At 43.0% G+C, this 13,780-nt stretch overlaps 1 protein-coding gene across 1 annotated transcript; it reads right to left on the minus strand.

Annotated features, from left to right (window-relative positions):
- Positions 1 to 9,355: 9,355 nt before the first annotated feature.
- On the minus strand, positions 9,356 to 13,690 carry LOC139405491 (FUN14 domain-containing protein 1-like). The gene is made up of 5 exons (XM_071147848.1): positions 11,515 to 13,690; positions 10,840 to 10,996; positions 10,536 to 10,611; positions 10,230 to 10,358; positions 9,356 to 9,990 (listed from the first exon to the last, which is right to left on the minus strand). Exons 1-5 carry the CDS (start codon positions 11,531 to 11,533, stop codon positions 9,913 to 9,915), a joined length of 459 nt encoding a protein of 152 aa, XP_071003949.1. The 5' UTR covers positions 11,534 to 13,690; the 3' UTR covers positions 9,356 to 9,912.
- Between the last annotated feature and the right edge of the window lie 90 nt (positions 13,691 to 13,780).

Consider the following 13,780-nt stretch of genomic DNA (forward strand, 5'->3'; position numbering starts at 1 on the left):
ACTCAACCCCATCGAACACCTTTGGAATTAATTGGAACACTGACTGCGAGCCAGGCCTAATCGCCCGACCTCACGAATGCTCTTGTGGCTGAATGAAAGCAAGGCCCCGCAGCATTATTCCAACATCTAGTGGAAAGCCTTTCCAGAGGATTTGAGGCTGTTAAAGCAGCAAAGGAGGGACCAACACCATATTAATGCCCATAATTTTGTAATGAGATGTTCGACCAGCAGGTGTCCACATACCTTTGGTCATGTAGTGTACGCGTCTCTATGGTCATACATTTGGCAAGAGGTTAGAAAGTGCAGCTTGGATTCCACCTCATTTTGTGAGTTGTGGGCACATAGCCTGAGAGTCTTGCTCATTGAGTCTGTACATAGTCAAAACTTTTCTTAAGTTTGGGTCAGTCACCGTGGTTAGGTATTCTGCCACTGTGTTCTCTCTGTTGATGCTTTCCAATGCTGTCCCGGGGCTCTACAGGCTCTGTTTGTGAACAGAGTATCTCTCTCTCCCCTTTCCCTCCCCCCTCGCCCTCCACCCCCTCTCTCAGTTCCCTTCCCTATCTCTCTCCCCTCTCCATTCCCTCTTTTTCTCTCTCCATTCCCTCCCCCTATCTCTCTCCCCCCTTTCACTCCCTCTTTCTCTCCATCCCACTTTCCCTATCCACCTTTCCCTCCTCCCTCACTCTCCCCCTTTCCCTCCATCTCTCTCCCGGCCAGACGAGCGCAGAGATTAGACAAGGGAGACCAGACGAGCACAGATGAGAAATCATCATTGATGCCAAGCTTGAAAGAGGAGATGCAAGACTTGCGTGCACGTTTTTGTGTGAGGACACAGCTGTTTTCCGTGTGTTGTTGAGGAGTCTGGAGCCAGTCCTTGACATTATGACATACCATCTTCATTACAGCAGCATTGGATAAGGAGGAGGAGGACATTTGAGACAAATCTGAAACGAACCCAGGGTAACCACATGGCCACATAAACAAGCTGATTTACCCTGTGGCGTGGCTAGACATTTCCTACATGCTACAATCTACTGTGTGTGTGTGTGTGTGTGTGTGTGTGTGTGTGTGTGTGTGGCTCCTGACATGCTGGTCTGTGGGGATCTTCTGGTTCCAATGCTTCACTCACACTGCTGGAACTAATGGCTGCTACTCAAACTCCAAACCCAAACAGACAGAACCACACACACAGGCAGCGACACGGCCTGCCAACAATCAGCTGGACAATGGCCCCAGATCCCCAGCCATTAGTTCCAGCAGTGTGAGTGAAGCATTGGAACCACAGACCAGCATGTCAGGAGCCACACACACGCACACACACACACACACACACACACACACACACACACTCACACTCACACTCACTCACTCACGCATTTCCTACCTGAATGTTTTCTTAGGGAATCAGTCCAGCATTTCCTACCTGAATGTCAGCAGGCCCTGGCAGGAGCACAGAGAGTCCTACTCAGAGACAAAACCATTGTAGGAAGGTACAGGCCAGGAGGGCTCAGGGGCAGGGGAGCCTTGTACTTTACTTGACTGAAGTCCTCTGAGAGAGGGGCAGAGAGAGATATAACAGAAAGAAATAGAGAGAGATCGATAGGTAGAATGATAGGGAGAGAGAGAGACAAAACGTTTGAAGGAAGAGAGAGGAGAAAGTAGTAGAGATGGAGAGAGAAGGCAACAGTGGGTTAGGTGATCCATCCCTAACAGACCTGAGCCTCAGACAATAACCTAGACAACATTTGACCCCCTGATGTCCCCATCAGGCCTCTCCATCATTGGGGGGCCCCTGGGATAGTCTGTGACTAATAGACAGTTTAACCTTGCCAAGACACCTAGGAGGGGAAGCAGAATGGGGTGGAGTGACCAACACACACCCACAGACAAGAGTTAGATTACTGCAGACTGGTCAAACCCAACCTCTCCTAAACCCTCCCGTCTACAGAAATGTGAGCCCCATTTGGATGGTGCAATACGGCGGACATGTTACCGGAAAAAACAAGCGCATGAATCATGATGATAGCGGATTACTTTCAAAGCTTCTCGCTCACAGTGGCAAATCATCAGGTGGAGGTGGGGTATCTACTGTCAGTCAGGGACAGGAGACTGACAGGCCTGGAGCTGCTGCTTTGGTGTTGGAAAATGTTCTAAATGACATCTGGAATTCCACAGCCTCCAGGACTCCAACTACGGGTAAGACTATGTTCACACAGTGGGCTTGAACTGCTGATATCACCATGAGAGTCAAAGCTTTGTTTACTATGATGTCAGTGCTGGAAACGCTGCACTATCACCCAAGGTTCCAGACCTGGTTACTGTAAACACTGCTCTATCACCCAAGGTTCCAGGCCTGGTTACTGTAAACGCCGCTCTATCACCCAAGGTTCCAGACCTGGTTACTGTAAATGCTGCTCTATCACCCAAGGATCCAGGCCTGGTTACTGTAAACACTGCTCTATCACCCAAGGTTCCAGACCTGGTTACTGTAAACTCTGCTCTATCACCCAAGGTTCCAGGCCTGGTTACTGTAAACGCTGCTCTATCACCCAAGGTTCCAGGCCTGGTTACTGTAAACGTCACTCTATCACCCAAGGTTCCAGGCCTGGTTACTGTAAACGTTGCTCTATCACCAAAGGTTCCAGGCCTGGTTACTGTAAACGTCGCTCTATCACCTAAGGTTCCAGGCCTGGTTACTGTAACGCTAATCTATCACCCAAGGTTCCAGGCCTGGTTACTGTAAATGCCGCTCTATCACCCAAGGTTCCAGGCCTGGTTACTGTAAACGCTGCTCTATCACCAAGGTTCCTGGCCTTATTACTGCAAACGCCGCTCTATCACCCAAGGTTCCAGGCCTGGTTACTGTAAACGCTGCTCTATCACCCAAGGTTCCAGACCTGGTTACTGTAAACGCTGCTCTATCACCCAAGGTTCCAGGCTTGGTTACTGTAAAACATTTTGTGACATATGGTGTTGTTATATACAGTATATAAACACATTTTGATTTATTGACAGTGATTATTCTAAGAGTTGCATGGTTTTGATGCAATGGAGAGATTTCCATAAAAAATTATTATCACATTGATGGTAAAAATTATCATAATTATGTTATTCTAATCTCCAGCCGGTCCCAAATCGAACCTTCACTAAATATGAATGACAAAATCTAAATTCAGATGTGGAGAGCATCTTGGGGTCAATCTAAGATTATGGAAATACTTGACATTGAAAACAACAAACATGGGTGCACTTGAGTTTGCCAGAGCCATGCAGTGAAGTTTTTATTATACTTATGCTGACATCAAGTGGTGATACACCAGAACTGCAGGCGATGGGCTGAGGTATGGGATAAAACAGATTAACAAAGTTGGCGTGTGTGTGTGTGTGTGTGTATTGTGTGTGTGTGTGTGTGTATTGTGTGACTCGCCAACGCCGTATTTGGAGCAGTAGAATGCTTTGCTGAAGTTGTCACAGTCACAGATGACCACCCTGCACCCCCACACATTGACCACACCTCCCAGTGTCCCCCTTCTTATAGAACTTCTCATGGACCTCACCCATCTGACAGAGGAGAGGAGAGGAGAGGAGAGGAGAGAAAGCTAGCGAGAGAGCAGCGAGGGGGAGCTAGAGAAAGAGAGAGAGAAAGTGAAAGAGATACAGAGAGACAGAGGAATACAACAGTAAAATATGATGGATCAAACTGACCCTGTACACTCTAAAGAACAGAACTGTGTTTCTACAACATCCCTTACAGGTCACCAAATTATAGGCTTCTTTTCTATTTCACATTCAAAATGTTACTGTGTAAAATCTCCCTAGCAACACCTAACTTTGAGGGGGTCCAGGATGTAGCACCCTGCCTGGCCCATAGGACCAAACATGTTGAGCACCCTTCGGTCTGTGATCTCTCCGGGCTGACGCTTGGGAATGGGAGCATGCTGCAGGAGAGAACAGAGAAGAAAACCCACAGATGGAGAAGAGTCAGAATTAAAAACACACACACACACTTATACACACACACACACGTGCCAAGCTAAAAACCCCACACACAAACCACACCACAAGTGTCTGGTTCTTGCCCCCTAGTCCTTGGGAATGGAAGCAACATAACAGGGAGAAAGAAGACAAACAGACCAAATCATTATAATTTGTCTTGAGGGACAGGCTTACTTTTCTATCTGGGGAAAATCCTTTTGTGCCACTGGCTAGGAGGTTCAGATGCAACCTTTCAGGATGACATTTAGAGAGAGGCAACCGAAACAAACAGCATGACAATCTCTGGAGAAAAAAATAAGGAAAACAACCAGCAGTGGCCATTTTGTATGTTGAGTTAGTATCTGAACAGTGACAGCTAAATGCTGTTGTTTTTTTACCTTTATTTAACTAGGCAAGTCAGTTAATAACATATTCTTATTGACAATGACAGCCTAGGAACAGTGAGTTAATTGCCAGGGGTAGAAAGACAGATTTTTACCTTGTCAGTTCGGGGAATTGATCTTGCAACCTTTCAGGTACTAATCCAACACTCTAAACACTAGGCTACCTGCCACCCCCATTACTGCACACCTGTCAGGTTGGATGAGAGCTATGTGAGGGAAGGGAGGGCGGTAAGGAGAGATTGAGGGAGGGAGAGAGAAAGAGAGAGAGAGTGATAGAGAGAGAGAGACCTGTCAGAGTGGACGAGAGACCTGTCAGGGAAGGAGTGAGGGAGAAGACATCCAAGCAAAGAGAAAGAGGCACTTTTCCTCTTGACTACACTTCTGTCATGATATGACGAAATCAAATGAAAATGTTGTGCATTCTACCAGGAAATGGCTTGCTCTTACTCTTTTTTTACATGTGTATTGTATGATTTCACTAAGTGGATTCACTGGAGCATTGCCTATATTCACTGGAGATTAACAACGGGAGGAAAGCAGAGGAACTCATGGACCTGTTGGCACACCAATCCCCTTGTGAGAATGCAGATACAATAATTCAGATGTATTCCCATTGGTTCACTGCATATTGTAGCCTGTATTTAAACCCTTGCAGAAGCAGCATGGAGGCAAAACGTCTCAGGGCGCCGATGAGGAAGGATCACAAATGAACAGGAGAAACTGGAAAGGGGGTGGAGCTCTGGCGGCATCATTGATGGTAAACACGGACTGGGGTGTCCACAGTTTTTTTTATTTCCACAGGACAGGAATCACGTTATTTTGGTTTTTAACGGATTTTGGTTTTTAAGGAATAGACTGTGGTTTATTGTAAATATATACTCAAAGACAATTGTGTGGCATTGTGCTGCTCAACATTTCTTTGTTCCTCAGGTCTAACCCAGAGGAGGTGGAGAGGACAGAGCAGAAGGAAAACCATGATCCCCACCCCTTATACCCCTTATACTGACCTTTTCTATTTTTGTGGAACGAAATTCCACTTTAGCCCATTAGTAGGTGGCTTACATTTTTACCTATTTATTTGTGTTCAAAATAAATGTTCATACTTTTTGCTGAAATCACGCCTCCTTGTGTTTTATGATTAGTGTGGTTCCCAACTGCTCACGACAACCTTATACGTTTAAGAGTTCTGGTATCCAAACCTCCATCGGGTGGTGTAGTGGCAGGATTGTGACTACTGTATTTGGAACCCAGGACCGTAACAATTAGTGAAATTGCAGAAGAAGCCCCATGGGTGTAAGGTACGGCTGCACCATTTTTATTGGAGCACCATGGGTGCCAAAATTCCAAGGCTCAGATGTGCGCTATGAAGACCGGAAAGATCAGATTCAAGCCATGTTGCGCGCAAATGTGGTCGGAAGCTCAGCAATGTGGTTTCATCATGAGTGCATTGGAAGGAGAGGCCTGTAGAGAAATCTTAATTCTTGAAGAGGATGAACGAGCTACCCCTAAACTAATTTTCCAATATTTGATATATCTACTGGTGCTTTACGTGCTCTGTTTTTTGATTGGAGAGAGAAGCCTGAGGAGTCTGCACGTTCATATGCCCTGCACCTACGTGAGCTGGCGCAGTGCTTTCAAAATTGAGACCCACAGGACCACTGCCAAGCAGACAGACACACATGACCAGTACATCCTCGGGCCTGCGAGAAAGGTCAGAAACTATGACCCCGACCATAACTTCCATCAGCTGCGCCAGGAGGCCCTGTACCTTGAGGAAGATGGGCGTGGCCAATATGAAGATGAACCAACCTGTGCAGTGGTTTGGGATCTTACAAATAACCCAAACATTATTCTTGGAAAGAAGAGCTAAAAAGAGAACCGCTGGCTGAGATGAAGGAGAAAATGGCAGAGCTCCGCTGAACCATCTGGGAAAAGCTTTGAGGAACCAGGGTGAGGTATGAGGACAATTCTTTGTAAATGGACACTGGGTCCCAAGTTACCCTTATGATAGAGGCTTGTTTTAACCAACTTATTCCAGAACAGGATGTTGGCTCCATGGAGGACCTTGGCTGGCTGACACTGACTGCAGCAAATGGGTTACAAATCCCTCACGTTGGCTATGTACTAGCAGATGTAAAGGTGGGAGAGCTTGTGTTGAAGTACAAAGGGATTGTGATTTCAAGGAGTGAACTCAATAACCCTGACTCCCTACCCAATATAGGCAGTAACATCATGACGGGATACATCTCTCTCTGATTCACAGATTAAATATGAGTTCTTTCCAACACTTTAAAAAAATGTTTACCTTTATTTAACTAGGCAAGTCAGTTAAGAACAAATTCTTATTTTCAATGACGGCCTAGGAATAGTGGGTTAACTGCCTGTTCAGGGGCAGAATGACAGATTTGTACCTTGTCAGCTCGGGGGTTTGAACTTGCAACTTTCCAGTTAGTAGTCTAACCACTAGGCTACCCTGCCGCCCCACATCTGCTGACCCCTCAGCCACGGACCCAGGCCTCCACAACACCCACATAAAAGGTGTGGGTGAAGATGAAAAATCGAAATTCCTTTCCAGTCATATTGCCATGCTACCACAATAGATGGCCATACCTCCCACCATGTACCAAGAGGTTGATAGTCTCTTAGGGACCGTGCAGAAAACAGGACTAGTAAGGGAAGCACAAGCCCAACTGTCTTAGTCAGAAAGAAGAACGGAGACGGAGAACTTTGAATTTGTGTTGATTATCAGAAAATTAAAAATGTAAACTCATAAAAGCTGCCCATCTGTTGCCCAGAATTGAGGAAGCACCGAACACACTCACAAAAGCCAGTTACTAATCCACCCTAGATTTGGCCAGCTGGAAGTGACAGACCAATACCATGAGAAAATGTCTTTATGAACCCCGCTTGGCCTTTAGTTTGAACGCATGCCCTTTGGGTCGTGCAATGCCCCCGCAATCTTCAAAAGACTAATGCAAAGCTGTTTGGGTAACTTCGTAGCAGAGTCCCCTTTGGTCTACCATGACAGCTTCATTGTGTATTTAGCAGACTTTGAAACACTTGACCTGGATATAGTGTTTGAAAGGCTGAATAAATTTTGCTTGAAACTGCACCCTGACAAATGCACTTTGTTTCACAAACAGGTCAAGATCCTGGGACACATTTTCAGTGGAGATTGGGTTGCCCCCGATCCAGAGAAGATTGCCATTGTCCAGAGCTGGCTGGGCCGTCTCTCAGACTTTCCTCGGATTTGCTGGTTATTACAGTAGGCCCATACCTGGTTTGGCAAGCTTGGCCCGGCCATTCAATTGTCTCCTAGTCCCACTGTTCTTGAATTCTGGATCTACCACCTGTATGGCGTTGTCCAACAGATAGAAACAGATCTTACACGCAGTCGGTAGAGCATGAGACTCTTAATCTCAGGGTCGTGGGTTCGCGCCCCACATTGGGTGCTCTTGTTTGTGGTAAGAGGATACAGTCAGACAAGCAGGAATTCATAACATGCAAATTGCTGCCCTAATTTCCTCGCAGCAAACAGGAATGCGCTATATAAGGCAAAGTACTTGCACAATCTGTGGACGAGGCTAGTCGATATATAACGTTAGCGTGAGCTGTTTTTTTCCGTTCGCTTCAATTCGCCAAGCATAGAGTATATATGTGGTCATTCAATAAACAAAATAAAGTAAAATATATCCACTAGAAAACCTTACGTTTTTGATAAGAGAATTGCCAGGCAGCCTCGGCAGCGCAATAGAGGCAGTATTTGGAATATACATGCACTTTATACTTCGTCCACCTCGTGAGAACGTCTTCCGTTCTTCACCAGTTTTAAGTTGCCATGGAGCGTGCCGGTTATCGTCCGTTGCCCGGCAACGGTGCAGCGTCAGAGTCTAGGGTTTCAGTTGGATTTTTTTTTGCAACATTCTCCTCTGAAAATGGTAACAACGCACAGGAACATTTTTGCAATATTGCAACAACATTTGGAAATAATATACAATTTCAATGACATAGTAACGATGACTTGAAAGATAAATGCTTGCGCATTCAAGTAATTTAAGTCAAATTGGAGGGCAGGAAATGATCTGCGCCCTAAACTCAAAGTACTGAAGGAAGTTTAGTTTATTGGGATCCCTATTAGCTACTGCACTCTTCCTGTAGTCCACATAAAACATTAAAATACATGACAAAGTACAGAACAGTAATAGACAAGAACATTATAAGATTTTAAATTAAATACATTACACTAAATAAAAAATAAGTTATATATAGGAGACACCAAGAGACAACCAAAATAGAATTTACACACTATACATACATATTCATATTCTTATATACAGTACAGGTAAATTAGATTTTTAGAAATAGTAGAGGCGCTGTGATACAATGTTTTTTTAATCTGTTTTTTAAAGCTAAACTTGACACAGACATAGGCCTATTCTTTCATTTGAAATAAAGAAAGCCATGATTGTTGGTTGCATTTGGTCTTTTATATTAAGAATATATACACAAACTACAACAGCATTGTAATTCAATAACAAAGGTAAATTGCTTTCCTGTGAAAGAGAAAACACAAAAGAGGCTAAATTACCTCCAAGCAAATATTGCACCGCTCGTAAAGGCAAAAGAAAGATAGTCATGGTAATCCTAAATCAATAAATATAATGTGATTGAAGTATTCACTCATACAAATGAATGAAAAGGGCATATATTGTGCAAACATGGTGCACTGCATGACTTGGGTATACTTGCGGAGTAGGACTATATTGACCAGAAAACACTCGAAAGAACTAGACCCAAATGTAATCAATAAGTTCCCGCATTGCAGCCCAATTAGGTGTGTATGTGTAACAAGTGCAACAGTACACTATACATATACTGTACACATGCATGAAGTTCTGCTGAAGACCACACAGTCGATCTGAATAAATACAGCATCAATCGCAGTGTTTTGCATCTTCCTATTCTTTTTACATATGTACATATGTCCATCTCCAGCAGCAGCTCAAAGCCATTGGAAGTGAGTATGTTTCTATCTTTCATATGATGAATATATGAATCAGAGTGAGCCAGGAACACTGGATCCCATTTACAGGGTCGCAACACCTGTGTGCTCTTATCGCATTTTAATTAATAACTGTTTTGTAGACCAGCGTTTCCCACAGGACCCACTGGCTTTTGGGTTGTACCCAATTGCCTTGAGTTGGGGGCTAAAGCCTAGCTAGAAACACGGTTTTGTTGATATGGTGGAGCAGCAGGATATCTTGATTCCAGTTTCTATCAGGTGGTGCCAAAACCATGCAATTACATGGTAGATAGACAGGTAGGTATTGTGAAACAGCATAGTAAGTACACATTACAGAGTATTTACAACTACATTACCGTTTTTTTGCGGGTTGTGTAATTGGCTCAATTTGATATATTGTGCTGTGCATCTGTTCATGTTGTTCCCACCACGTTTTTAAAAGGGCATTTCACTTCACAGCCAGACCTCTCAAGTGATTCTTATATAAAACTGCAGGCCCCTGATGTGTTCTTAGGATGCCAGCCCAAGCAAGAAGCCTCCAAAGAATCCACTGGTGACGATAATGTTTGTCTTCACAAACTCTGTGGACTGGGAGAGATTGAGATAAATAACAGTATTAAAATGTAAGAAAAGTGCAATATCCTTTTAAGACAAATAACAAATCTGAATGCATATGGTTAATTGATCCCTTGACTTAGCAGCCTTGTCAGCATTTGTATTATGTCAGTATGAATGTAGTTCAATTCACACTGTTTTGTCATGCACAAATCAAATCAAATCAAATGCTATTTGTCACATGTGCCGAATACAACAGGGTGTAGGGCTACCTGGTCGATAAAAGAGTTGAGCTCTGGTACAGCCCTGTCGGCTTTCTTCTTCAGGTGCCTCTTGGCTTTGTTGACATCCTTCTCCACTCTCTTCCAGTCCACCTGCACATAGCCACTGTGGTTGGCTATCTGGAGAATAGAATAGACATTTTTTATTTTAGGGACTATTAAAAAAACTAAGCAAAAATGCTATGTAAAATAAGTATAGCTAAAGAGCAAGCTTCTATTCGCAGTGGGTGACCAGCATGTGAAATAACTAATTTAGACTTTTATACTGTACATTAAAAACTTGTGTTGAGTTCCCACCTGTAACAACAGGAATCCTCCACCCACAGCGGTGGCTGCGATCTTCCCCACCTTCTGGAAAAGATATCCCGCACACCTGGCAGCGAGAGACAATGCAAAACTCAAATTAAACCCTATCCTGCATGTAGTACACTAAACAGGGCAATAGACTCCTCTACAGAGGAAGCCTGTATTTTGATCATACCATGCATTAAAGTACAGTAGCATTGACCACCATGAGAGAGACACATCAAATGATAAAGAACAGTCCTGAGGATGCTCCGTTGTATAATCAACATAGGCTACCTTGGCCTGCAGGACTTACCAGCCACTCACACCACCCAGTGCTATTTGTGTGGCTACCGAATACTTCTCAGCCATAGGACCCGAATTGTTCCCACCAAATAGGCAGCCCCACCATTGTTGACGCCTAGCATATTGTGTCAGGTCGACCACCTCATATGTGTCCTCATTCTCTGGGTCTTGGGGCGGGAGACACAAAGTAGAGCACTTTATGTACAAGAGGCGAACAATTGGCAGTTTCACAAGTATTAATATCCCCGTCAGACGTGTTGGATGATTGTGCCATATTCCATTGGCAACAGTACAAATGAAGTACCGTCAAACCATGTTGGAAGGAGAGGATTATGAGTCTAATTTCTTACAGGCACATCTTGGCATAATAATCCATTCGCGTATGTGGGGAAATAGCAGTCTAAAACGTCAAATTGCATGGTGTTATAACGTGGTAACAATGTTGCAACTGTAGCCATTCCTACTTATCTTGATATAATCTATGACGTTGATACATTGAAACATACCGAGTGAGTGCGATCAGAGACCGAAAGAGTAGACCTAATCGTTTTTTTAGCGAGTAGGTTGCCACATATTTGACATATATGGATATGATTTAATGCTCTATAGCGTACATCTAAGATGGAAATATGGGACCAAATATGGAAACATAAAGGTCGTTTTTTGGTTTGAGAGCGACACTTACCCTCTTCACGATCCGCCATTTTGGAGTGTCTTGATTTGAATGTTGTTGACAAACGCTGTCACAGGCGTGATGGGATACATGGTTTGCATAGTTTGTCAGACAGTCAAACAGAATTTCATGCATTTAAAAAAAAATATCACTCGAATTATTTATCTTATTAGAATGTCTCAATACAGTTTATAATTGAATGCAGCTTTCATAAATGTAGGTTGCCTCACAAATAAACAAAACTGACTAAATGTTTTACCCCCCCAAAAAATGTATAGCTTGCAAAATATATAACTGTACACAGTAAATGTAACAGCACAGAATAGGCTACTTCAGTCTGTTATTTTGGAGCAGGATTATAGCTATAATAGAGTTGAGTCTGTAGCCTTTGCAATAAATGACTGATTCATGTTTTTTGTGTATTTCATATTAACATTCATCAGAGTGATTTATGGATAATATACCCTGTGGTACTATTGTATGGTATGTGATATGACAACTGTACAGTATGACAAGTGACCTGGTATTCTGGGGGATGTTTTAGGATTACACATAACCTAACTCAATGTCTCCAATATCTAAGCGCTCTTGAGCTTTATGTAACTAAGCCTATTCTATGACTTCATGGTCGGTTATTATTTCCTTTATATTGAAAAGACACAATCTGGAGTCTGTGTTTCATCCCTTTGGCAGCCCACACATTTCATGGACAGATTTTATTAGATAAACTCCAGCAAAAGTTGTGTTTCTACATGATGTAGAATGTTATGTGTTTCTACAATGATGTTCTGTTGAATCTTGGGTAAAATAATTAGCAGATTTGGTGGGCCTATGCAAATTGGGCTTGCTGCCTATGTGTTTGATAACCATTATGCTTCATTGATTTAATTGAAACCAGGAGATTAATTTGATCCCTTTCTTTTCCCCTCAAACTACACTGCTTCCTGTTACAAGACGGCGACAGGTGGCCATCTATCTCTGTCACCATGACAGTGATGGCAGATTTACAGCCCAGCCTATATTTTGGCCGGGTGGGGGGGCATTCCAATCGAACTGGAAAGCGACCTCTGCTCTGAGTTATCAAGTCTGATGGACGAAGCCACACCGTCTGCAGGAGACAACAACAACAACAGCCAGTAGGATCAAGGCTCCCCATATACTTCATCCAATATCCAAATCTTCACCTTGTGTCATTATGAGTTGAACATTGGTAACAACCCCAACTCCCCAAAGCCTGTTGTGTTGTGATGGACATGTTTAGTCAGCTCCAATATGAGTACTCCAGCATCAGACCATTTAGAGAAGCTTCAAGTTTCAAGTTTCACTGTTACGTGCACAAGTACAGTGAAATGCCTTTCTGGCAAGATCTAGTTTGGCATATGTCTGAAGATACAGCATCTGGTCTACAATGTCATTGGCATCTTGCAAAAATAAACACATTTGTCTATGCTAATACTAGTAACACTTAGCACTTATATACAGTACAAGTCAAACGTTTTGACTCACCTACTCATTCAAGGGTTTTTCTTTATTTGTATTATTTTCTATATTATAGAATAATAGTGAAGACATCAAACTATGAAATAATACATATGGAATCATGTAGCAACCAAAAAAGTGTTAAACAAATCAAAATATATTTTAGATTCTTCAAAGTAGCCACCCTTTGCCTTGATGACAGCTTTGCAAACTCTTGGCATTCTCTGAAGTATTATACACTATAATTTTGTAAATCACACACTACATTGTTATAGCAAACAGTGATAACAAAGCAATCACATCAGATAAAATAGTAATAGCAACACTGCAGCATTCATGTATAATCCTTGGCAACCAACTGACCTGTACCCCCTCCCATCCGTGCTCTCCAGAATCCTTGGGACGTCCATACCCCCATGTAGTTTAGGTTTCAAATGGTCAAGGTAAGGGTTAACATTAGGGTTAGGTAACTATACTTTCCTAGTTAAAAAAAATAAAAAATAAGGGTTATGTTAAAAGTTTATAGTAAAGGTTAGGATTAGGGTTTAGTGTATGGACGCCCCAAGGATCCCAAATTATCACTAACCATTCTGGCAACCCTTGAAAAGGACAGTTACCTTAACCAATAAGATACCTCAAAGTAGACCTAGAAAAACGTAATCCTTATCACAATACAACATGGGAAACCAATCGAAAGAAGCCGTGGAACTGCGTAAAGTTGTGTTTTTTTTATTCGTGTGTGTGTGTGAGGAACGACACCCAAGAAAAATGAAGTCACATGATTACACACAGATACATT

This window comes from Oncorhynchus clarkii, chromosome 3 (genome assembly GCF_045791955.1).
Source record: "Oncorhynchus clarkii lewisi isolate Uvic-CL-2024 chromosome 3, UVic_Ocla_1.0, whole genome shotgun sequence".
Classification (NCBI taxonomy): Eukaryota; Metazoa; Chordata; class Actinopteri; order Salmoniformes; family Salmonidae; genus Oncorhynchus; species Oncorhynchus clarkii.

What these genes read in the sequence shown, in the direction of transcription:
- LOC139405491 (XM_071147848.1), bottom strand. An exon ending in GAGGATTCCTGTTGTTACAG is followed by an intron (nt 10,359 to 10,535) that starts GTGGGAACTCAA and finishes TCTATTCTCCAG; the next exon opens with ATAGCCAACCACAGTGGCTA. An exon ending in TCAACTCTTTTATCGACCAG is followed by an intron (nt 9,991 to 10,229) that starts GTAGCCCTACAC and finishes AATCTCTCCCAG; the next exon opens with TCCACAGAGTTTGTGAAGAC.